Source organism: Pristis pectinata, chromosome 6, assembly GCF_009764475.1.
Source record: "Pristis pectinata isolate sPriPec2 chromosome 6, sPriPec2.1.pri, whole genome shotgun sequence".
In the NCBI taxonomy this organism is placed as follows: Eukaryota; Metazoa; Chordata; class Chondrichthyes; order Rhinopristiformes; family Pristidae; genus Pristis; species Pristis pectinata.
The window spans coordinates 112,379,673-112,403,087 of NC_067410.1; the positions used below are offsets into that span (position 1 = coordinate 112,379,673).

The following is a 23,415-nucleotide window of genomic DNA, read 5'->3' on the forward strand; positions in this document are numbered from 1 at the left end:
ATGTCCCATGAACTCAGACCCATTTCTCCCACACCAATCACTGAGCCATGCATTCAACTCTCTGATCTTATTGACCCTGTGCCAATTTGCACGTGGCTCAGGTAGCAATCCAGAGATTATTACCTTTTTGGTTCTGCTTTTTAATTTAATCCCAAGCTGCTCAAATTCCCTCAGCAGAACCACTTTCCTTGTTCTACCTACATCGTTGGTACCCACATGGACCACAACAACTGGATCTTTCTCTCCCATTCCAAATTCCTCTGCAGGTCAGATGAGATGTCCTGAACCCGGGAACCAGGCTGGCAACACAGCCTTCGGGACTCTCGATCCTTGCGACAGGGAATTGTGTCCATTCCCCTGACTATACTATCCCCAATGACAGCTCCATTTCTCTTCTCATCCCCTCTGGAATGGCTCCCTGAACCACGGTGCCACAGTTCGGTTGCTCATCCTTCCTACAGCCTCCACTCTCATCCGCACAGGGAGAAAGAATAGGCAGGGCAGAGAAGGATATGGACCCAGTGCAGGCAAGTGAGGTTACTGTAGATGGGCCGAAAGGTCAGCATGGATGTGTTGGGCTGAAGGGCCTGTTTCTGTGATGTATGACTCTGTGACAGGCTGTTACAGAGTCCTAGAGTCACACAGCAGGGAAACAGGCCCTTCAGCCCAACTCGTCCATGCCGACAGTGTTGTCCAGCGAGCTGGTCCCATCTGCCCGCGTTTGGTCCATAGCCCTCTAAACCTCTCCCGTCCATGGACTTATCTAGATGGCTTTTAAATGTTGCTAATGTGCCCTCCTCAACTACTATTTCTGGTAGCTCATTCCAAATATACACCACCCTTTGTGTGAAGAAGCTGCCCCTGATGTCCCTTTTAAATCTCTCACCTCTGAGCTTAAACCTATGCCCTCTTGTTTTTAGCAACCCCTCCCTGGGAAAAAGACTATGTGATTTCACCTTGTCTGTGCCCCTCACGATCTTATACACCTCTATCAGGTCACCCCTCAATCTCCTACACTTCAGGGAATAAAGTCCTAGTCTACACAACCACTCCTTGTAACTCAGACCCCCAAGTCTGGGCAACATCCTGGGAAATCTTTTCTGTACTCTTTCTAGTTTAATAACATCTTTCCTACAACAGGGCGACCAAAACTGTGCACAGTGCAGCCTCACCAATGTCTTATATAACTGCAACATAACTTCCCAATCTCTATACTCAGTGCCCTGACCAATGAAGGCCAGTGTGCCAAACACCTTCCTCACCATCCTGTCTACTGGAGACAACACTTTCAGTGAACTATGCACTTGCATTCCTAGGTCCCTCAGTTCCATAATACTCTTCGACTCCCGCAGGAATCAACCTAGGCATTAGCCTCAAACATGAAAAAGTCACATACAAACTTTTACAGGGTACCACCACTTGGAGTACAATGCACAGGTCCTGCTCTCCCAAACTAAGGAAGGATACACTTGCAAGAGATAGAGTGCAGAGTCAGTTCACCAGATTGATTCCGGGGACAAAGGTGAGGGTGGTCATCCTAAAAGGATTGGACATAGAGGTTAGGAGAACGGGAAGTGATTTTATTGAAACAGGGCGAAGGATGGAGAGCTGGTTAAATCTCTCCAGATAACCTCTCCTCCTACAGATATAGACCTCTCATCAGAGGCAGTTAGCATGATTTTGGCAACTGGCCTTTACTGGCAAGGTTTAATGAAACAGATGGAGCCATTCCAAGAATTCAATATTCAAAGTGTGACTCAGCAGAGTATGGGAATAAACTGGCCTTTTAAGGGTCCCTTCTATCAACAATCTTCTGAATCATCCTGTGTCGGCTAAACTAGCCTCAGCTTCACTCAATTTCAAGCCCACAAGGACTTACTCATTCTACATTCTCTGTCCAAATCCCACTGCTTCAAACAGAAGTGTAGTAAAATAACCAATTTCTGGTTCCTAAATCGTGTTTAAACAGATGTATTTGGGATCTTGTCTTAACATTTCAAATTTATAGTTGCTTTGATTTCATCATCTGTTTTGATAACACATTAAACCAAACGCTATCCACTGTCCCATTCAGAACTTTTGGTAGAAGATTGGGATTGGTGTCTTGTTTAGCCCAATTCAGAGAGCAATGGAGACACCGGACACTGCAGATGCTGGGATCTGGAGCAACACACACACTGCTGGAGGAACTCAGCGGGTCAGGCAGCATCTGTGGAGGGAAGTGGGCAGTCGACATTTTGGGTTGAGACCTTTCCTCTGGATTCACTCTCCCATTCCTCACTCCCACTCACATTACACTTCCCAACTCCCACCCTCACTCCCCCCACTCCTCACCCCCACCCTCACTGCTCCACTCCCCATCCCCCTCACTCCCCCATTCCCCACCCCCCTCACTCCCCTCATTCCCTACCTTCCTCAGTCCCAATTCCCCACCCCCTCACTGCTCCATTCCCCATTCCCTGAGAGCAAAGGAGCGGGAATAATCTTGCAAAGAGCTGACACAGACTTGATGGGCTGAATGGTCTTCTTTGCTTTACCGTTCTGCAATAAAATACAGACAGATGTTTTGTCTGTGAGGTAGGGTGGGGATGTGATCCAAATACTGTCCTTCCCCAGCATCACCACACCTGATCCACCTGATGCTCCCAGTTACTGAGGATCTGGGTGCAGGAGAGGAGGTATCTTGCTGCATTTTGTATCGGACCTTGGTGAGAGCGCACCTGGAGTTTTGTGTGGAGTTTTAGCCTCCCGACATAAAAAGCGGATTTACTTGCCATGGAGGGAGTGCGAGGAAAATAAGATAAGATAAGATACCTTCATTAGTCACATGTACATCGAAACACACAGGTGGGGAAGGACTACAGCTTAGGGTTCTTCTGCTGCTGGAGAGGGAGGGGCGGGGTCAGGCGAGGAAGCCCCTTAAATATTGTAAATATGGGATTGGGGTATCACCCCAGGGAGCCACATGAGTGGCATCAGTGCTGTGCTTTTTATATAAAAAGGTAACACTAATGATTAATCTGTACAAGAATGTAAAAGCTTGGACTGTTTTATTATTGTATATTGTTTGTCTTTTGTTGTGAATAAAGTTTATTTTGGTTTAATAAAAAAAAGTGAAACGCATCTATCTGCATAGTGTCCTGGGGGCAGCCCGCAAGTGTCAGCACGCTTCCAGCGCCAACATAGCATGCCCACAACTTCCTAACCCGTACGTCTTTGGAATGTGGGAGGAAACCGGAGCACCCGGAGGAAAGCCAAGCAGACACAGGGAGAAAGTACAAACTCCTTACAGACAGCGGCCGGAATTGAACCCGGGTCGCTGGTGCTGCATTGGGTTATGCTAAACAGTACACCACTGTGCCTGCCCCTACATTCTGTGTACATTCTGTGTACATTCACCCTAACTATGCCTCTCATGATTTTATACACATCTACAAAATCTTCTCTCCATTTCCAATGTTTCAAGGAATGGAGTCCTCGTCTGACAATCCTCTCCCTGTAAATCTGACCCTTGAGCCGTGGCAACATTCTCCTAAATCTTCTCAGCACTCTTTCCAGTTTAATGACGGCCTTCCTGTAACAGGGCGACCAAAACTGTGCAATAATGTACAATAACCAACAAACGTGCCCACATTGAAGATGAGGTGCTGTTCCTCGAGCTCACATTAGGCTTCACTGGAACTGCATAGGATGCTAAAAACACAGAGGTCAGAGTGGGAATGGGGATTGAGAATTAAAGTGTCTGGCAACTAGAAATTCAGGGTCACCCTTGCAGGAGTGAGAGCGAACCAACAACATTCATGTGACTGAACTGTTTGATCTTTAGTTTACAAAGACATTCTCTTTGTCCTCTCCCCACCTTAGCAACTTTAAACAGATGTGTTTTCTTATTCTTCCCATTCTGACAAAGGCTCATTGACCTGAATCATTATCTCTGATTCTCTCTCCACTGATGCTGCCTGACCTGCTGAGTATACCCAGCATATATCCTTTTTTCATATTTCATTGACTGATAAGTGGGAAGTTTTGGGAAGTCAAACCAAGGTAGAATTTTCACAGTGAATGTTAGGGTTCTGTGGAGTGTTGTAGAACAGAGGGACCTAGGAGTACAAGTATATAGTTCCCTGAAAGTGGTAACACAGGTAGACAGGGTGGTGAAGAATGCGTTTGGCACGCTGGCCTTCATCAGTCAGGGCCATGAGTACAGGAGTTGGGACATTATGCTGCAGTTGTACAAGGCGTTGGTGAGGCTGCACTTGGAGCACTGTGTACAGTTTTGGTCGCCCTGTTATAGGAAAGATGTCATTAAGGGTGCAAAGAAGATTTACCAAGATGTTGCCCGGACATGAGGACCTGAGTTATAGGGAGCGTTTGGGCAGGCTAGGGCTTTAATCTTTGGAGTATAGGAGAATGAGTGGTAACCTTGTAGAGGTGTATAAAATCATAGGGAGAATGCACACAGTCTTTCTCCCAGGGAAAGGGAATCAAAAACTAGAGGGCATAGGTTTAAGGTGAGAGGGGAAAGATTTAAAAGGAACGAGGGGCAACTTTTTGACCCACAGGGTGGTGGGTATATGGTACGAGTTGCTAGAGGAAGTGGTAGAGGTGGGTACCATTACAACATTGAAAAGGTACTTGGACAGGTACATGGATAGAAAAGTTTTAGAACATAGAACAGTACAGCACAGAACAGGTCCTTCAGCCTACGATGTTGTGCCGACATAGCTAATCCCTCCTACCTACAGAATGCCTATGTCCCTTTTAGAGGGATATGCACCATACGTGGGCAAATGGGACTAGCTTAGATGGGAATCTTGGTTGGCATGGACAAGGTGGGCTGAAGGGCCTGTATTACTTTGACTCTATGATGTCCTGAGGACTTAAAAAAGCTTCCAGAAAAAATAAATCTGGTATGTAACAAAGAATTAATTTGAGAACTAGAGACATAGGGAGGTTCAGGGAGGGAATTAACAGCTCAGGCCACAGGGTGCTGAAGGCATGACTGCCAGTGCCAGAGTGATTATAATCAGGGATGTCTAAGAGGGCAGAGCTGGGGGATGTGGAGATCTGGGGAGGTTGTTGGGCTAAGGATGGTTCCAGAGTTAGGGAGGGGTGAGACCACAGAGGGTTCAGAGCATGGACAAGAACATTCAAAAGTTGAATTGCCATTGATGTGGGAACCAGTGTGGGCCAAGAGCACAGCGTGATCACTAAATGTGAGCTGGTGTGAGTTGGGGTCACAGGCAGCAGAGTTTTGGATGGTGGGGAAGGGAGCCCAACATGGAGCAGTACAGTGGCACAGTGGGTAGTGCACAGATCCAGTGATGCTGGTTCAATCCTGACCTCCGCTGCTGTCTGTGTGTAGTTCGCATATTCTCCACAGGAGACTAAAGAAATTTGGCATGTCCCCTTTGACCCTCACCAATTTTTATCAATGCACCATAGAAAGCATCCTACTCGGATGCATCGCAGCTTGAAATGACAATGGCTATGCCTGAGACTACAGAGAGTTGTGGACACAGCCCAGCACATCATGGAAACCAGCCTCCCCTCCATGGACTCTGTCTACACTTCTCGCTGCCTCGGTAAAGCAGCCAACATAATCAAAGACCCCCACCCACCCCGGACATTCTCTCTTCTCCCCCCTCCCATCGGGCAGAAGATACAAAAGCCTAAAAGTACATACCACCAGGCTCAAGGTTAGCCTCTATCCTGCTGTTATATGACTATTGAATGGTTCCTTAGTACAAGGTGGATGCTTGATCTCACAATTTACCTTGTATGGCTTTGCACCTTATTGTCTGCCTGCACTGCACTTTCTCTGTAACTGTAACACTTTATTCTGCATTCTGCTATTGTTTTCCCCTGTACTACCTCAATGCACTATGTAATGAAATGATCTGTATGGATGACATGCAAAACAAAGTTTTTCACTGTACCTCGGTACCTGTGACAATAGTAAGTCATAAAATGTATAAGATTTGCACACAGTCTGTTTTCAAGGATTGGGGAATCGAACACCAGAGGGCATAGGTTGAAGGTGAGAAGGGAGAGATTTGAAAGGATATTGAGGGGTGCGTTTTTTACACAGAGGGTGGTGGGTGTGTGGAACAAGCTGCCAGAGGAAGTGGTAGAGGTGGGTACCAGTACAACATTTAAAAGACACTTGGACAGGTACATGGATAGGAAAGGTTCAGAGGGATATGGGACAAATATGGGCAAATGGGACTAGAACCATAGAACCACAGAACACTACAGCACAGAAAACAGGCCATTCGGCCCTTCTAGTCTGTGCCAAAACTTTATTCCGCTAGTCCCATTGACCTGCACCCAGTCCATAACCCTCCAGACCTCTCCCGTCCATGTATCTATCCAATTTATTCTTAAAATTTAAGAGTGAGCCCGCATTTACCACGTCAGATGGCAGCCCATTCCACACTCCCACCACTCTCCGAGTGAAGAAGTTCCCCCTAATGATGGCGCCGGAGCATGGCGACGAGTTGCAAGCTGCTTTCTAGAGATCTACTTATTACCCTTACTATAATCGTTGCACACTTTTAAACTTAAACTCTATACTAATAATGTTCTTTCAAATCTTCTTACAGGTCTGGCGATCTTCCGATGTCCAGAAATGACTACGATTGGACGGTTCCCTTATACGATGAGATGGACTATGACGTCACGATCTACCTTGTTGTGACCTTGCACCTTATTGCACTGCACTTTCTCTGTAGCTGTGACACTTTACTCTGTACTGTTACTGTTTTTACCTGTACTACATCAATGCACTCTGTACTAACTCAATGTAACTGCACTGTGTAATGAATTGACCTGTACGATCGGTATGCAAGACAAGCTTTTCACTGGACCTCGGTACAAGTAACAATAATAAACCAATACCAATACCAATACATGGGAAAAGCAACAACAGAATGCGAAATAGGGTGTCACAGTTATAGAGAAAGTGCAGTAATGCAGGCAGACAATAAGGTGATGGTCAATGAGTCATTCTCTCTTCTCTCCTCTTCCATCGGGTAGAAGATACAAGAGCCTGAGGGCACGTACCACCAGACTTGACAGCTTCTACCCCACTGTGATAAGACTATTGAATGGTTCCCTTATACAATGAGATGGACTCTGACCTCACGATCTACCTTGTAGTGACCTTGCACCTTATTGCACTGCACTTTCTCTGTAGCTGTGACACTTTACTCTGTACTGTTATTGTTTTTACCTGTACTACATCAATGCACTCTGTACTAACTCAATGTAACTGCACTGTGTAATGAATTGACCTGTACGATCGGTTTGCAAGACAAGTTTTTCACTGCACCTCAGTACAAGTGACAATAATAAACCAATACCCTAAATCTTTCCCCTTTCACCCTAAAGCCGTGTCCTCTGGTACTTATGGCCTAGATGGGAATGTTGGTTAGCATGGGCCAGTTGGGCTGAAGGGCCTGTTTCTGTGACCCACACACATTAACCCCCATCCCTTCACACAACCCAGCACATGGTCCCAGGGGCAGGCAGTGCGCATGCTCCAAGGACAGTGGGCTGCCGACCCGGTGCGCATGCCCTGAGGTCCGGCGGCGGCGGCGGCGGGACAGCCCGACGCGCTGACGTCACGCGGCGTCCACGTGCGTGCAGGGGGTGCGAGTCATTGCTGATTGGGGAGACCCCTCTCCCGCGCAAGGGGTGCTGGCGCAGTGTTGGCGGCCGCGCATGCGCAGCGCCGCCTTCTCTGCCGACCGTTAGCGGGTGAGGCGGCGGCGGTCCGGGGCCGGGGGGCGGCGGGGCACCGAGGCACCGAGGGCGGCGGCCGCGCCCGGCCGAGCCGAGCCCGTCTGCGGCGCGGGGAGGGAGGCAGGGAGCGGGCGCGGCGGCCGTCTGCGCGCACGGCGGACGGCGGCCTCGGCCCTGCCCAGGCGGGCGGGCGGGCGGCGTGGTCCGGGCCTGCGGGCCGCCGGTACTTCCGAGTCAGGAGGCGCCGGGGGAGAGGGGGTTGGGGGGGGGAGAGGGTGGGGTGAGGAGGAGGACAGGGTGGGGATCGGTGGGATGGGGGGGGAGGAGTGGGTGGGGATCGGTGGGGAGGGGGGGAGAGGGTGGGGATCGGTGGGGAGGGGGGAGAGGGTGGGGATCGGTGGGGAGGGGGGGAGAGGGTGGGGATCGGTGGGGAGGGGGGGAGAGGGTGGGGATCGGTGGGGAGGGGGGAGAGGGTGGGGATCGGTGGGGTGGGGGGGAGAGGGTGGGGATCGGTGGGGTGGGGGGGAGAGGGTGGGAGTGGGTGGGGTGGGGGGGAGAGGGTGGGGGGAGAAGGGGAGAGGGTGGGAGTGGGTGGGGTGGGGGGGAGAGGGTGGGAGTGGGTGGGGTGGGGGGGAGAGGGTGGGGTGGGGGGAGAGGGTGGGGATCGGAGAGGGTTGGGGGGAGTGCGGGTTGGTCCGGGGGGGTGGGGAGGGGTAGGGGTGGGGGGGAGTTGAGGTGGGTGTCGGTCCGCAGGGGTGGGGGTTGGTGGGGGGAGGAAGGGTGGGGGTCGGTGGGGTGGGGTCGGTCCGTGGTGGTGGGGAGGGATGGGGGTCGGTGGGGTGGGGTCGGTCCGTGGTGGTGGGGAGGGATGGGGGTCGGTGGGGTGGGGTCGGTCCGTGGTGGTGGGGAGGGATGGGGGTCGGTGGGGTGGGGTCGGTCCGTGGTGGTGGGGAGGGATGGGGGTCGGTGGGGTGGGGTGGGTCCGTGGTGGTGGGGAGGGATGGGGGTCGGTGGGGTGGGGTCGGTCCGTGGTGGTGGGGAGGGATGGGGGTCGGTGGGGTGGGGTCGGTCCATGGTGGTGGGGAGGGGTGGGGGTTGGGGTGGGGGTCGGTGGGGTGGGGGGAGTTGTGCTGGGTTCTCTCCAGGAGAGGGGTAGGGAGTGGGGGTCGGTCTGGGGTTGGGGGGGTGTGGGTTGGGGTCAGTTCGGGGTGGGGGGGGAGTGTGGGTTGGGGGGGGTTGGTCCGGGGAGAGTGGAGGTCAATGGGGTGGGTTCTCTTCAGGAGGGGTAGGGAGTGGGATCGGTTCAAGAATGGGGGAGGGAGTGGGTGGAATTCCCGGGGGAGTGGGGGGGAACGGATAGGGTGGGTGTTGGTCCCGGAGGAAGGGGAGCGTTTGTTGGCGGGCTCCTGTTGCTTTGGTGGGTTTGGGGGGGGTCGGTGGGTGGGGGGGAGGGCGTCTATTCTGGGGAAAATGAGGATTAATGGAGGTAGGGGGTGCGGGGGGAAATGAGGGAGTGCGTGTACAGTTGGGGGCTTAAAGGCTGTGGGTAAAGGGAGCAGGGAAAATGTGGGGTTTGAGGAGAAATAGGGGTAGGTGTAAAGGGGGCAGTGTGTAAAATATAATGCAGTAGAACAGTTCAGCACAGAACAGGCCCTTCGGCCCACAATGTGCTGACGTAGCTAATCCCTACAGAATGCCTATATCCCTCTGTTTTCTGAGAAGATGGTGGTGATAATGGGTGAGGGGTGAGGATGGGTGTAATCGGAGGGGGGGAGGTGGTGGGGCATGATGTGCCAACAACTTACATTGGCAAAACTGAGGCAGTTTGCTTGTTGTGCCCTTTTCCTCTTGTTTCACACGCGGGACCTAAATATTTTAGTGCTTAAATGGCTGTGGTGAATGCTGGAAAGCTGATCTCTTGGCTTTTGTGGGTGGGAAATGTAAATTTAACATGAAAGTTTTTGTGCCTTTTAAAGTCTTTTCCTTTTAAAAGGGATTTTGCTAATGGTGGTTACTAAGTAACTGTTTCCAAGGGCAGGAGAGTGGCAAATGAAGATCAGAATTTTGTCTTGCATTACAGCTATTCTGATCAAAATTGAGGGGCAGTGGAAGCAGGTTCAGCAGTAATTTTCAAAATGGAGTTCACTGTAGCCTCAGAAGGATAAATGCTTCGGAGATTTTGGGATAGAGCATGGGTAATTGACCCAGCACTAGCACAATCAGTCTGGTTATCTGATTTGTAAAAAAGATACTGTGTTTGTGTGAACTTTTATAAAATATTGAATTTTCTCTTCAGGTGCTGGGTTAGAGCACGATAGGTGAATGCATCATTGTGTGGTACAGGGCTGGTAGGGACACCAGTTAGCCTCAGAGCCTTGGGTGGAAGGCAAATTGGATCGGGCTTAACCTGCTTCCTTGACCATATTCCTGCCAAACTTTCCTGACACTTGAATGAAGTTGGTTGGGCTGATGTTTCTGTCTGCTCAGTTACCGCTCCCTCTCATTCAAATCTGCCCTCATCACAGAAATAACCTGTGGCTTGACCCCTCTCTTTGCAAAATCTGTCAGCTCTGTATTTGGATGCCCAGCTTTCCCACCCAGGCCTCCTATTCTTGAAATGGCTTGTATCAAACCCACAACTGAAATCCTGTGTGGCTATGGCTAACAGCCCTGACCTGTAAACAACTTGTGAAAAGGTTGATCTTCTCTTAAATCATTCCATGGTGGTCCTGTTGGGTGGGGCTGAGCTTGCCTGCTTTGTCTTTCTCCATTGGTAAACCCCAAGGGTGTTTTCTTGGTTTAAGGTATTCATGAAATCGTCAGTAAACAGTCAGTTTTCACACATTAGTGGCACCTAGTTCCATCTTCTATCTTTCCCGACCCATTCTATTTCTGAATTGTTGGACTACTCTGACGTGCAAAATTCTCATCTTTATCTTTTCACTCTGTTGTAAAATCTTTTGCCATTGCCTCTATCTTTCTCTGTAGCATTTGTCAGAGGTGGAACTCGAGTATCTTGATCTTGTTGTCGTGTTTGATCTCAAGAATACCTCAACACTCGGTGATTCCACTAGGTTGGCTTCTTTCATTCCACTGTCTAAATTTGAGATCGCCCAAAACTCTGTTGCCTGTGACCCAACCCACGTCAATTCTATTCCAAAGAGAAACAGGCCCTTTGGCCCACTGTGTCCATGCCAACCATTTATACTAACCCCATTTACCAGCACCTGATATTAGTGATTCAAGTCCTCTAGATACTTTTTAAATGTGAGAGAGACTGTCTCCACCATCTTGGGCAGTGTTCCATATTTGAAAATGTTTTCCCCTCTCTCTTCAAGTTAAACCTATGGTTCTTAGATGACTGTTGTCGGGGAAAGTTTCTCACAATCCACCCTATCTATGCCCCTGCACTTGCTTACCTACATTGGCTCTTATTTTGAATTTCCCTCTCCCTCCTCCAGACATCTATTCCCCTCATATCCCTTAAAAGATGCTCTTTAAATCTGACTTTTAAGCTGAGAAGGCTTGTAGAAATCCACACTAATAGCTCCTGATAAGCCAGTGTCATATTTGGAATGCTAGTACTCTGGCAGAGTAGTCTGGGACGTTTTACTACATTAAAGGTGCTATAAGATGTCGTGCCTTTGATTTTTCACTCGTGAATTGTTTTTATTCATTAAATATGGAACCCTGAAATGCCACCAGCTAATTTGTATTTCTTTGTGGGTGTGGTTTTACAGTTTAGTTCGGAACTGCTTGATCTGATTTTTTTTTGACAACATTGCCTAATGCGTGAATCCCTCTCCTTAGTGTCTCCAATAAAACACAGGAACTATGGATGACAACCTGGATTTCACCACTGGAGATGCTGGGGCGTCTGCCACCTATCCTATGCAGTGCTCTTCTCTGCGCAAGAACGGATATGTGATTCTGAAAGGGCGCCCTTGCAAGATTGTTGAAATGTCAACATCCAAAACTGGCAAGCATGGGCATGCTAAGGTTTGTGATAATCGCTTTGTGCTCTAACCTGGGTTAATGGTTCCTTTTGCCTCTTTTCCTCCTTTTCTCAGAGTGTGAAATCCTCATGTGGGTACAGTTCCTTGGGACTAGAATTAATTGGTTGTTTTATGATGGGACCAAATGTACCTAACTATGGAGGACCATTATTGCTCCATTAAATCTTGCTTGCTTTTTGTATCGATATTTGACCTATCAAGCTGGAGTTTCAGCTGAGTTTTTAAGTGCTTTTTTATCCCCCAGTATTAACTGAAGTATTCATGAATATTAAAATCAGAAAGGTCTAATTTTTGCATTTGGTGAGAAGTTTGACCACCATGTATTGAAATATTGTGATGTTTTTATGATTGATCAGGGATGAGTTTAGTGAGCAAGTTTGTTGGGTTGCTATGGGATTTAAGTTCCTAGTTTATTTCTTTTAAGCACAGAAAATTCCAGAAATCTGAAATAGAACAAATTGCTAAAAAATCTTTGCAAGGTTATTGATCACAAATGTTAGTTCTAAAAGATAGGCTGATTCAGTTTGTAAATGGGTTTCCAGTTTTGGCTGCTTCATATACTAAGGGTTTTTGCATACTTTTAGTTTTTATAGGTAATTTGAATTAAATTCTAAAATTTCAGGGATGGGGTGGGGGAGGTTTTGGAAAGCTTTTTAACTAGAGCAGCATTGATGTTGAGAATTAGAATTTGGAAATAGGCAGTGGAGCTTTGAATCCAGCAATCCAGTTTTAAATCATTTAACTTTTTGTACCTTATTTAACCAGTGTTTAGTTGTGCTTTTTAAAAAAAAAGCTGGTTGTACAGGAGATGCTTATGGGGAGTTATTTGCCAGTCTTAATGTAGTTGCCACTGGATGAGGCAATACTGAATGATTTTGACTTGGAGGAAAGCTTGATCAGATTAGATTGTTTGTTGAGGGGAAATTAACCTGAGGTCTTAAATTATAAAAAGGTGGAATAGTGGATAAAAAGAACCCATTTCACTTAGCTAGAGTGGTCAGTAACCAAGGAGCATTGTTTTAAAGTAACTGGTAGAAGGATTAGAGGGATTGAGGAATTTTTTTTTCACCCATATGGTGGCAGGCTTTTGGAATTCATTGTATGAGATGATTGTTGAGGCATCATGCTTAAAGTTATCCCTAGCTACGTGAGTCTATGGTGCAAGAGCTGGAAAGCGTGATGGGGAATCAGCACTTCAGACAAAGAGATGCGTGTCCCTGTTTCTACAGTGTGAGCTGGAGCATACATTTACAAACTATAAAGATTGCTGCTAAGGAGTATTTATTATGCATATTCTACGTACATCCTAGTTTCCTTCAGCTCAAATTCTACTGAAAACTGCTTTATAATTTATTGTCATTGATATGCCTTTCCTGTTACCTTAACAGTTCCAAAAATCCAATGTGGCTTAATTTGTTTGTATGTGTGTGTATAATAATAGCATTATAAACGTGTTGGTTATTGAAAGCTAAGCATGCAGTGCTACAGATCTGGGACAGAAATAAGCAGATCCTGTTTGAATTTTTTGTGGACCCATGTTCATTATTTTATATTGCACACATACTTGGTATGGTCTGAACTTGTCTCATCAGATTTTATGTTCCCTGTGACTTTTGTCTGGAGCTGTCTTTCCCCAACCTGGTGAACACGGTATATATAGATCCCATCCAAAATAATCTCTTTGGCATAGGAGTTTTGGCCAGCCAGTATTCTTGACGTGCCTATTGCACAGGAGGTGAGTCAGGTTATTTCCTGACCTACAGCATTGAACACTCTCCATTGAGGAGTTGGATGGAATAAGTGAGTTCTCAAAAACACGACAAGTAGAAAATAATGTGGGAAAATGTGAAGTAAGGGGTCAGCGATTGAGATTGAGGTGAGGAAACCTCTTAACCCAAATTATGGTGAATCTTTGGAATCCTCTGCCCAAGGAGGCTCAGTGGTTGAATATATTCAAGGCAGAAATTGTATATCGAGGGATTCAAGTGATATAGGGTTAGAACAAGGGTAAATGATGTTGGAGGGGAACATGGGGCCAAATGGCTTACTCCTGTGCTTATTTTCATACAAGATTTCCTTTGTCTTGCACTTTAAATTGGAATTTGGGTAAAATCCAGGTGTATTAGCAAGTTGGCTATGGCTGATGTTTGTTGAAGCGTACCTGTGACTTGTATTTCAGCAGAACATTCCAAAAAGCATTTAAAACTTTACCCTATCATTTTCATAGATATTTCACTGATCTGTAAAAATTCTCTTAGTAAACCCAAAAGTACAGTTATAGATTTTGTCCTTTCAAAATTGGCTTACAATCAAAGAACTACATAGAATGAAATACCAGGAAACAATTTTGTTTACTTGTGGAATAGCCTTAATAAGAAAAGCATGTTGCATTTTTTTTAAACCCTATAGCTTTTTGGTCCTAACAACAAGGGACAGAAATGATTGGTCTGCATTATATTTTTCCAGGTTCATATGGTTGGCCTTGATATATTCACTTCAAAGAAGTATGAAGATATCTGCCCCTCCACCCATAACGTGGAAGTCCCCAATGTCAAGAGAAATGATTATCAGGTGAGCTGCTATGATTAATCAAAAAGTCTTTTGTTTATTTGTTGAATAGCATTTGGACACTTCTGCCAAGGTCCAACCTTATTTGCCTGCTGGTTTGTAACTTGCTGGTGCATTTTGCAGGACAGTGCAGTAGTTTCATAGTCACCATATCCAGTTCTAGCTTTTCATTCCAAATTGGTTGAGTTGGTTGAGTTCAAAATTCCCTAGCTGCCATGGTGGAGCTAATTTACAGCCCTGGATCAATAGTCATGACTTCTGAAAACTAGTTCTGTGATTTAAATGCTTTGCCACTGTGCACCAGTGCCTGGATTATTCAGGCAGCAGTCGAGAGGGTGCTAGCTGGTCGTATCGGATCTTCGCTTCCACAGCCAAATATATTTCTCATTGTGCAAAAGGGCACAACAGGAGATTTTAAACAAAAGTTTGTAGATTTTGAAATGAATTTGTGACATTGAGTCTTTTACTGTTTACTAGTTGACTTTAAACAGAATTTTCATGCAGTAAATGTGCTGAGAGAGCTGAATCAGCTGCTCTACAAGCACCACTGAGAAGCAGGTACTGCAGTGTGGTGTGAACTCTTGTTGTCTAATAACCTAGATTGCAGGGGGCTGGACAAATTTTCAGTGTGGCTGAGTCTGAGACGGTGTACCCTTTGTGCCCATTTCATGGGGATTTATTTTCTGCATGCACTATTAGCTGCTGGTTTTGCCTGGCTGGCTCCTTGGCAATGCAATGGGTTTGCAGTTTTTCAGATTCATGTGGTATTATGAGCAGAAGAAACTTTCACTGCAAAACCTGTTTGACAAGTAGAATGGTAGGAATGACTGACTCGGCAGTGAGTAAAATCACTGCTCTCACTGATGTGTATTCTGTTGGCAGTTTGCCTTTTCCTTGCTGCCAAGTTCATGATAACAAAAAATAGCTGTAGGAAAATTACAAATTTTGTGAAAGTGGAAGCTTCCTATTCATCCTGGGTTTCCGTCTGAGCAGGCAAGATGTATTTTAGCAGCGAGAGAACGTTGATTTTGGTGTTTAGGGATTGGTTGATGAACCAATGCTCTGCTCGTTCTGACACACCCTTTAGCCTGCAGCTTATTGAGCCCGACCTGAATGGTTTCACAGGTGCTGCAGTTATAGTATGGATACAGGCCCTTGGGCCCAACCAGTCCATGCCGACCACGGTGCCCACCCAATTAGTCCTAATTTTCTGCATTCGGCCCATATCCCTCCAAGCCTCATTCCTCCATGTACCTATCCATGTGCTGCTTAAATGATACTGTTATACCTGCTTCACCCACTCCCTCTGGCAACTCGTTCCATATACTCACCACCCTCTACCTGAAGAAAAAGTTGCCCTCAGGTCCTTTTAAATCTTTCCCCTCTCACCTAAACCTATGCCCACAAGTTTGGACACCCCTACCCTGGGGAAAAGACTGTTATCGTCCCCCTTATCTATGCCTCATAATTTTAAACACTTCTATAAAGTTTCCCCTCGTTCTGCTACATTCCAAGGAATAAAGATCCAGCCTGGCCAACCTCTCCCTATAACTCAGGCTTTCTAGTCCTGGCAACGTCCTCATAAATATTCTCTGCCTTCTAGTTTAACTGCATCTTTTCTATAATAGGGTAATCAAACTGTACGTGGCACTCCAAGTGGGGCCTCACCAACAACTTATACAACTGCAACATAATGTCCCAACTCCTTTTTTTCAGTGTTCTGCCTGATGAAGGCCAGGGTACTAAATGCCTTTTTCACCACCTTGTCTACCTGTGCTGCTTTCAACGACCTATGCACTTGTACTCCTAGGTCCCTTTGTTCCATTACACTCCCTACTGCCCTACCATTCACAGTACAAGTCCTACGCTGGTTTGACTTTCCAAAGTGCATCACCTCACACTTACCTGTATTGAAATCCATTTGCTGCTACTCTGCCACTTCCCTAACTGATGAAGATGCCCCTGTAATCTATGACAGCCTTCACTTTCAACGGCACCTCCCAATTCGTGTTATCTGTGAATTTACTGATCAAGCCTTGTGCATTTGCCCCCAAATCATTTATATAAATAGCGAATAACAAGGGTCCCAACACCGACCCCTGCGGCACACCACTAGTCACCGGCCTCCATTCCAGGAAACAACTTTCAACCACCACCCTCTGCTTCCTAACTCCGAGCCAGTTTTGAATCCACCTCACTCTCTCTGTTAACTGAGACTCCCTGTGGCTGAAAGGTGTACTTGGCTTGATTCTTTGGTATGCTGTGCTATTTTCATTTTGAGGGAGTCTAGAACTAGAGGGCATAGGTTTAAACTGAAAGAGGAGAAATTTAAAGGAGATCCAAGGGGTAAATTTTTCTCTCACAAGGTGGTGAATATCTGGAACGAGCTGCCAGAGGATGTAGTGGAGGCAGATACAAGGTGTTAAAAGGCAATTGGACAGGTAGGAAAGGCGTTGAGGGATATGGACCTTAAGAGGAATAGATAGTGGACAGCCAGCACCCCTTTCTCAGGGCACCAGTGCTCAATCCAAGAGGACATGGCTTTAAAGTAATGGGTGGGGGTTCAAGGGAGATCTCAGAGGAAGGCTTTTTACCCAGAGAGTGGTTGTATCATGGAATGTGCTGCCTGGGGCAGTGGTGGAGGCAGGTACATTGGTCAAATTCAAGAGATTGCTAGATAAGCATATGGAGGAATTTAAAATGGGAATATGTGGGAGGAAGGGATTAGATAGTTTTAAGCGAGGTTTAAAGGTTGGCACAACATTGTGGGCCGAAGGGCCTGTATTGTGCTGTGCTGTTCTGTGTTCTAAAGTGGGCAAATGGGAATAGCACAGATATATAACGCAATCGGCATGGACAAGGTGGCTGACAGGGCCTGTTTCTGTCTTAAACGTTTCTATAATTTTAAGATTTCTCTAATGGAAAGTACTCCGGAATATAATGCATTCAACAAGCAGTGTGAAAGATGAAAATCTGTAATTAGTGCATCAATTATGGCTTTCCGTGGATAGGCGGGGCAGAACAGATTCATCAGATTGATTCCTGTGATGAAGAGGTTGATGTATGAAGAGAGGTTGAGCATATATCCATTGGAGTACGGAGGAGTGAGGTGGTCCCATTGAAACACATGATTCTGAGGGGGCTTGACAGGGTGAATGCAGAGAGGGTGTTTACCCTAGTGGGTGCATCTAGAACCGGTTTCAAATTAAAGAGTTGCCATTTGACTGGTTACAGCATAGAAACTGGCCCATTGGCCCACCACATCTGCCAACAGCTATGCCTATCTATACTAAGTTGCTTCTATATCCTGATCCTGCTTTCCTGTCTGATCCGTATGTCCTTTGATTCTTCAAGTGTCCAAAAATCTGTGCCTCCATTTTAGATATACAGCAGTGGTAGGGAATTCTAAAGGTTCACTACTCTTATGACTTGTTTCTTTTCATTTTAGTTCAAAGACATTCTGCATCCTGAAGCTCTCCCAAAGTTCCGAACATTCAGCTACTTCTCAGCATCTATTGTGTTAATCCTTTACTCATCTGTGTATAGACAGTTCTGTCTGTCGTTGGGACAGACATCACATCACAGGGATCAATCCTGCGATTCTGTTCTACATAACACCAGAGCATTCTTTGGCTTTGAAGACTAACACTGCATGTAGTCATCCTGCACAGTCTCATCAGGACCCTTTGTAGATGAAAGACTTCTTGTGCTGTGTGTCTTGCTAATTACTACTGAATCTGCATTTCATTAGTTAGCACACGGGGATCTTTCTGTGTACCAGCATTTCCTTGTTTGTCATTACAAAAAATATTTCTACCAAGATGAATAGTGCATTTAATATTGCAACTGCCATTGCCCTGCGTTGCTTAACCTGTCTCTATCCATTTACGAACTCGAGTCCTTGCACCTCTATTTACCAATAAGTGTTATCATTTGCTAACTTGTTACCTTTTTTCATCTGGGTCGTTGGTTGAGTGTCCCATCTCCGACCCTTGTGGCATCCAACGACTGATACCGCCCTGTCAGACTGGACCTTGGAAATTATCTTTGTCCTTTAATCAATCTAATATTTAACTTACTGCAACCCGACCTCACTGTATTTCATCAAACCTGTATGACTTCTATTGATAAAGGTGCCACACGTTTTCTGTAGTACCTCTGTTATATCACTGAGAGATGCTATATCCATTGATCTTTTTTCCCCTGTTTAAACTGCTGCTTGCATCCTCCCTCCTTATCATACTGAAAGCATCAGTGACCTTTCACAAAATCATGCTGACTATATGTAATCCAATGAATTTTGACGGTGACCTGTAGTTCTGTTTTCTTTAATTTCCTCGACTAGTAGTGCCACATTTGCTATCTTTGCCTGTTGGGACTGTGTCAGGATTTAGGAAATTTTGGAAGATTACCACTGATGACTCTATCTGCAGATGCCATTTTTAAAAACCCTAGGATGCAGGTTGTCAGATCCAGGGGATTTATCCGTCTTTAATTTCTCCAGTACTTCAATAAAAGTTACTTTGTTCCTTGTGTTCATTCAGTTATTGGTTCCCCACACTTTCTGCTAAGTTTATTAGCTGCTACAATGAAGACATTGAAATACCTGCTGGTTTCCTTATTTCTAATAGTTTGTCTTTGCCTCAGAAACCAGCATCTCCTTTCGCTGTTTGTCACTTTATATGAACATATGGAAGCCCTTATCTTTTCTACTTATTGCTAATTTATTCTCATTCAAAGTCAAGTTTATTGTCATGTGCACGTCCATGTGTACACAGGTGCAATGAAAAACTTACTTGCAGCAACATCACAGGCATACAGCAATTTTGTTTTTGACTACCCATAGCTTGATCCTAACACTCAATACCCAGGATTGCTACTCTTCCAGCATTATTTTAGTCTTATTGTGATCTTAAGCTTTTCAATTCATCATGTATGGAATGCTTTCCTTGTGGAGTTTTATATCTCAATGGACTGGAGATTCATTGAGAATTAGAAGAATGTATGTAAATGTTTGGCATTGCTTATCTACTGGTAATAATCTAATTTTCAATCTAATCCTTAGCCTTTACCAATCTCACGTTGATATCAAGTTTAGGGTTCTAATTTCTGATTGATAAACCCTCTTGAACTGAATATAAAGTTACCATAATGTGATGCCCTTCCTTGGAGAATACCTTAATTAACAAATTCTCCGCCCTTTATACATGTCTATAATTTTGATTCAATTAGATAAGATATATCTTTTAGTCATGTACATCAAAACGCACAGTGAAATGCATCCTTTGTGTATCGTGTTCTGGGGGCAGCTCGCTTATTTCCAATGGAAAATGTTAGAAATGCGTTCTGTGAACGTCCTCCAAACCATTGCCAATTTGTATTACCCAGTCTATACCTGAAGATGGATTATTATCTTTTCAAGGTTTTGTTTCTTGACACAGATCCAGAAATGTTTCTTTGCACAGCGTAGTGAATCTTTGTAATTCACTATGCATGAGGACTGTGGACGCTCAGTTGCTGAATATATTCCAGATAGAGACTGGTAAATTTTGGGATTCTAAGGAAATTAAGGGGTCTGGTGATGGTGCGGAAGAGGTGTTGAGGATTGAATGGCCTACCTCTATGTTTTTGTGAAATATTTTCAAAAGTTTGGCAGTTACTTTTGAAGTCTACACATGGTTTAGTAGGTGTCTATGCTCTTCTTGAGCTTAAGAGTTGGAATAAGATAGACCTTGGACTTTTTGCTTTCTTCATGAGTTAGCATTACCTGTGGTTTGAGCACCACTGTCTATTGAATAGCTTTCCATTTCTACTAGCAATGATGTATGACTTGGAACATGCCAGTAGCTTTTGTGGGGTAGGTGCTCTATTTCCCCTCTACCAGCAATGTCCTTGAGTGTGGTGTATGTGGAACTCTACTGACAATTGTCAATAATTTGCCAAAAATTTCTGCAGTTAATTTCTTGTATTTTGATAAAAGATTTGTATTGAGATTTTTTTCTCCTATAGTTGATTGGAATTACCGATGGCTATCTCTCTCTGATGACGGATAATGGTGAAATTCGTGAGGATCTTAAGCTGGCAGAAGGTGATCTGGGAAAGGAAATCCAACAGAAATATGAAGCCGGAGAAGATCTAATGGTACAGTGATCTGGATGTCCAATAATGAATTTGTATGTGCTTGATCAGTGTTGGGTGCTGATAGCAAAACATCACCATGTTGGGTCATTCACAAAACTGAGCAAATCAAAACAAAAGTGAGCTCTCCCTGGGAGTGAAGTCCTTTTATTCATTTCAGTAACTAGTCTTCATTTTGAAGCTTGCTTTTTAAGATATTTTTCTTTGTGGAGGGGAAGATAATCCTGTGTCCTTGTTCGTGGTTTCTGTGAATGAACACTGATTTTTTTTTGAGTAGTGTCCTGCCTGTGCATCTGACAAATGCTGATTTTTGTGGGTAACATTCAGAAAGTGGTGCTTGAGGCAGCTGTAGAATGGGTGAGGACAGGGTCTGTTTTCAGTATCTGGGTAAAGTGGTGATGTTATTGAATGCACAGGATTCTTAAGGGGCTTTGCAGAGGAGATACAAAACTGATGTCTGGGTGTGTCTAGATTTGGGTCACAGTCTCAAAGTACAGTTGGCCATTCAAGACCGAGTTGAGAAGAAACCTTGGGTGGTCTTGCAACATGAAAGAATGAAATGATGAGGTCCGGGTGAACAAAGCTGCTTCCTGTCTCACTTGCCTTGCTGATTTATTTTTTCCTCCTCCCTAGATCACAGTTCAGCATGCCATGAATGAAGAGGCTGCCGTTGCCATCAAGCCAATGGCCAAACAGTAAATGGGAATTGGGAAGCCAGTACTGACCACTCAGGCCAAACTCTTGGATCTAAATTGGATTAATTATCGCCAAAGTAATGGCCTTCACAACACGACCTCATTTCCTTCAAATTATTTTCCAGATGATGCCGGATGGACCTGACCTTGCTGCCCAGTCAGCTTGCCAGTTGTCACTGCAGGCCGATCGGCATTGTACTAAATCACAGCTGTTGGTGCTCCCAAATAAAAGCTTGATGTAAAGTTTACTGGAGTTGGTCCTCTTTGTTAGTAGACCTGGCCTGTAGAATGAATTCATACAGCCACCTGCCCTGTGATTGTCTCTGCCAATCTGCCTTGCTTTGAGGGTTTCTGTAAAAAAAATAGTTTGAGCAGCCAAGAGCAACCAAGCTGTATTACCTCGGTTATAACCCCAGCGCTTTCTAAGTTTTTATTTAGGCTGCTCATCTTGTAAATTTCCATTATTACGATGCTGGCACTTGTCCTGGATGGGTGTTCTGAATGTTTTATGCTGGCGTTATAAGAATGCTGATACAAATCTGGAGACCAGGGGTTGGGTGGGGATGTCATGCTGCGAAATCTCACTCGAGGCCTTTGTCACCAGACTGAGAACACAAATATAAAAGAAATTATTTGGTTGCTTATTTTATTGTATTTATCATGCAATGATATTAAAATGAGTGAAGCATTTTCCTGGAATTTGTCTTTGTGAGATGCATTTGATGTTGGTTTTATCAGGTTTGGGGTGAATTGTTCCCTGTGTCATTGGGGATCTTATCAGACCCTAATGGCAGGGATGGGTGATAGGAGAAGAAATCTCATTATTTCCCTGGAACGATGCACTCCCACCACTGAGGTGCATCAGTCCACTAAAGAGAGAAAAATGCTTCAAGTAAATGTAATGTCTTGGCAGTGTGCAGCTTTCTTCGTTGCCTAGTTTTAACAGGATGCATTAAAATCAGTGTGGGTGTGGTGTCTCAGGCCAGACTAGACAAGGAAGACAAATTTCCTTCCCTAATGATAGTGAATTGGATGTGGTTTTGCAAGTATCTAGTATATGGTTACCATTACTGATAATAACTTTTTTATTCCAGATTTAGTTATTAACTGAAGTTGCCTCGGTGGGATTTTAAAAACATCTCCAGACCATTAGTCCTGGCCTGTAGCATTTAACCTATTGGTTTGTAAGCTGATTTCTGAATCATCACTACTCTTGTGATTTGCTTGTGCTACCTGTTTAGGAACCTGAATATTGCCCTGTCCTGAAAGTGTGTGCATAGTGTCTGGGCACTTGGCATTTCACTTCAAACCTATAACCTTGCATACTCGATTGTTGGGTGTTGTATATCTAATGTAGGTAAACCATTTGCAATTGATAGTCTTGCTGTTGTGCGGCAGAATTAAACCTTTGGTCGAGGAAGTGTACTGCATTTGAATGGCATCTGCTGCTGGTATAAACATGGCAAAAGTCAGGTGAGCTGCCATTCCCTACTGAATGGTCTGCTTGAAATTTGAGGGATTATTGCTTTCATAAATGCTAGATTACTGAATGAGGCACTCTCCTTTTACCCCTCAGAGAACCAGCTTGGAACCTAGCACAGCTTGAAATTTTCCCTCATGTTGAACAAACTAGGGAAGTGGGAAGGAAGCAGGAACTTGACCTGGTTCCCAGAGTGCTGGCTTGCCCGATAAAACTAGTAAATCAGTGTTTACTCTTTGGCACTCTTACCCAATGCATTTAATTTTATGTTCTGAGCATAGGTTGGCACAACACAAGCTCATCAGGTTTGTGCTGGGTGTTATCCCAGAGCACTGCTCCTTGTGTATAAAAATGCAAAGGATCTTACCCTTCCGAGTATTAAAGTCATAAAATATATTGGTGAATCTTTCTCCTGCTCTTACAGAGAGTGCATCATTTGTGATCACAGTTTAGTTTACAATGAGCATGTCAGCCCTATATCCTAGTCTTCCTCCCATTCCATTGGAATGCTGGATTTGTCAGGAATACCCATTTGGAGGAATAGACCACATGCTGGTTCACTGAGCAGGGATGATTGGAGTTATTCCAAGTGCCACGTTGAGCTGCAAATACAAATACAAAAGATCCACATCTCATAATTACTGAAATCCGCTTGTCTAAAACTGTCAACAAGAATCTGGTTCTCCATAAATGCTGTCTTGAGCTTACTGTGCTCCATCTGACAGGTTTGTGCTGTATTTGTGTATGCCATAAACCTTGCTGGATATTGTGA

At 45.2% G+C, this 23,415-nt stretch overlaps 1 protein-coding gene across 1 annotated transcript; it reads left to right on the top strand.

The window, feature by feature from the left end:
- The first annotated feature begins 7,607 nt into the window (after positions 1-7,607).
- Positions 7,608-21,862, top strand: LOC127571465 (eukaryotic translation initiation factor 5A-1-like). The gene is made up of 5 exons (XM_052017857.1): positions 7,608-7,761; positions 11,557-11,745; positions 14,229-14,333; positions 20,340-20,471; positions 21,102-21,862. Exons 2-5 carry the CDS (start codon positions 11,581-11,583, stop codon positions 21,165-21,167), a joined length of 468 nt encoding a protein of 155 aa, XP_051873817.1. The 5' UTR covers positions 7,608-7,761; positions 11,557-11,580; the 3' UTR covers positions 21,168-21,862.
- Positions 21,863-23,415: the final 1,553 nt, after the last annotated feature.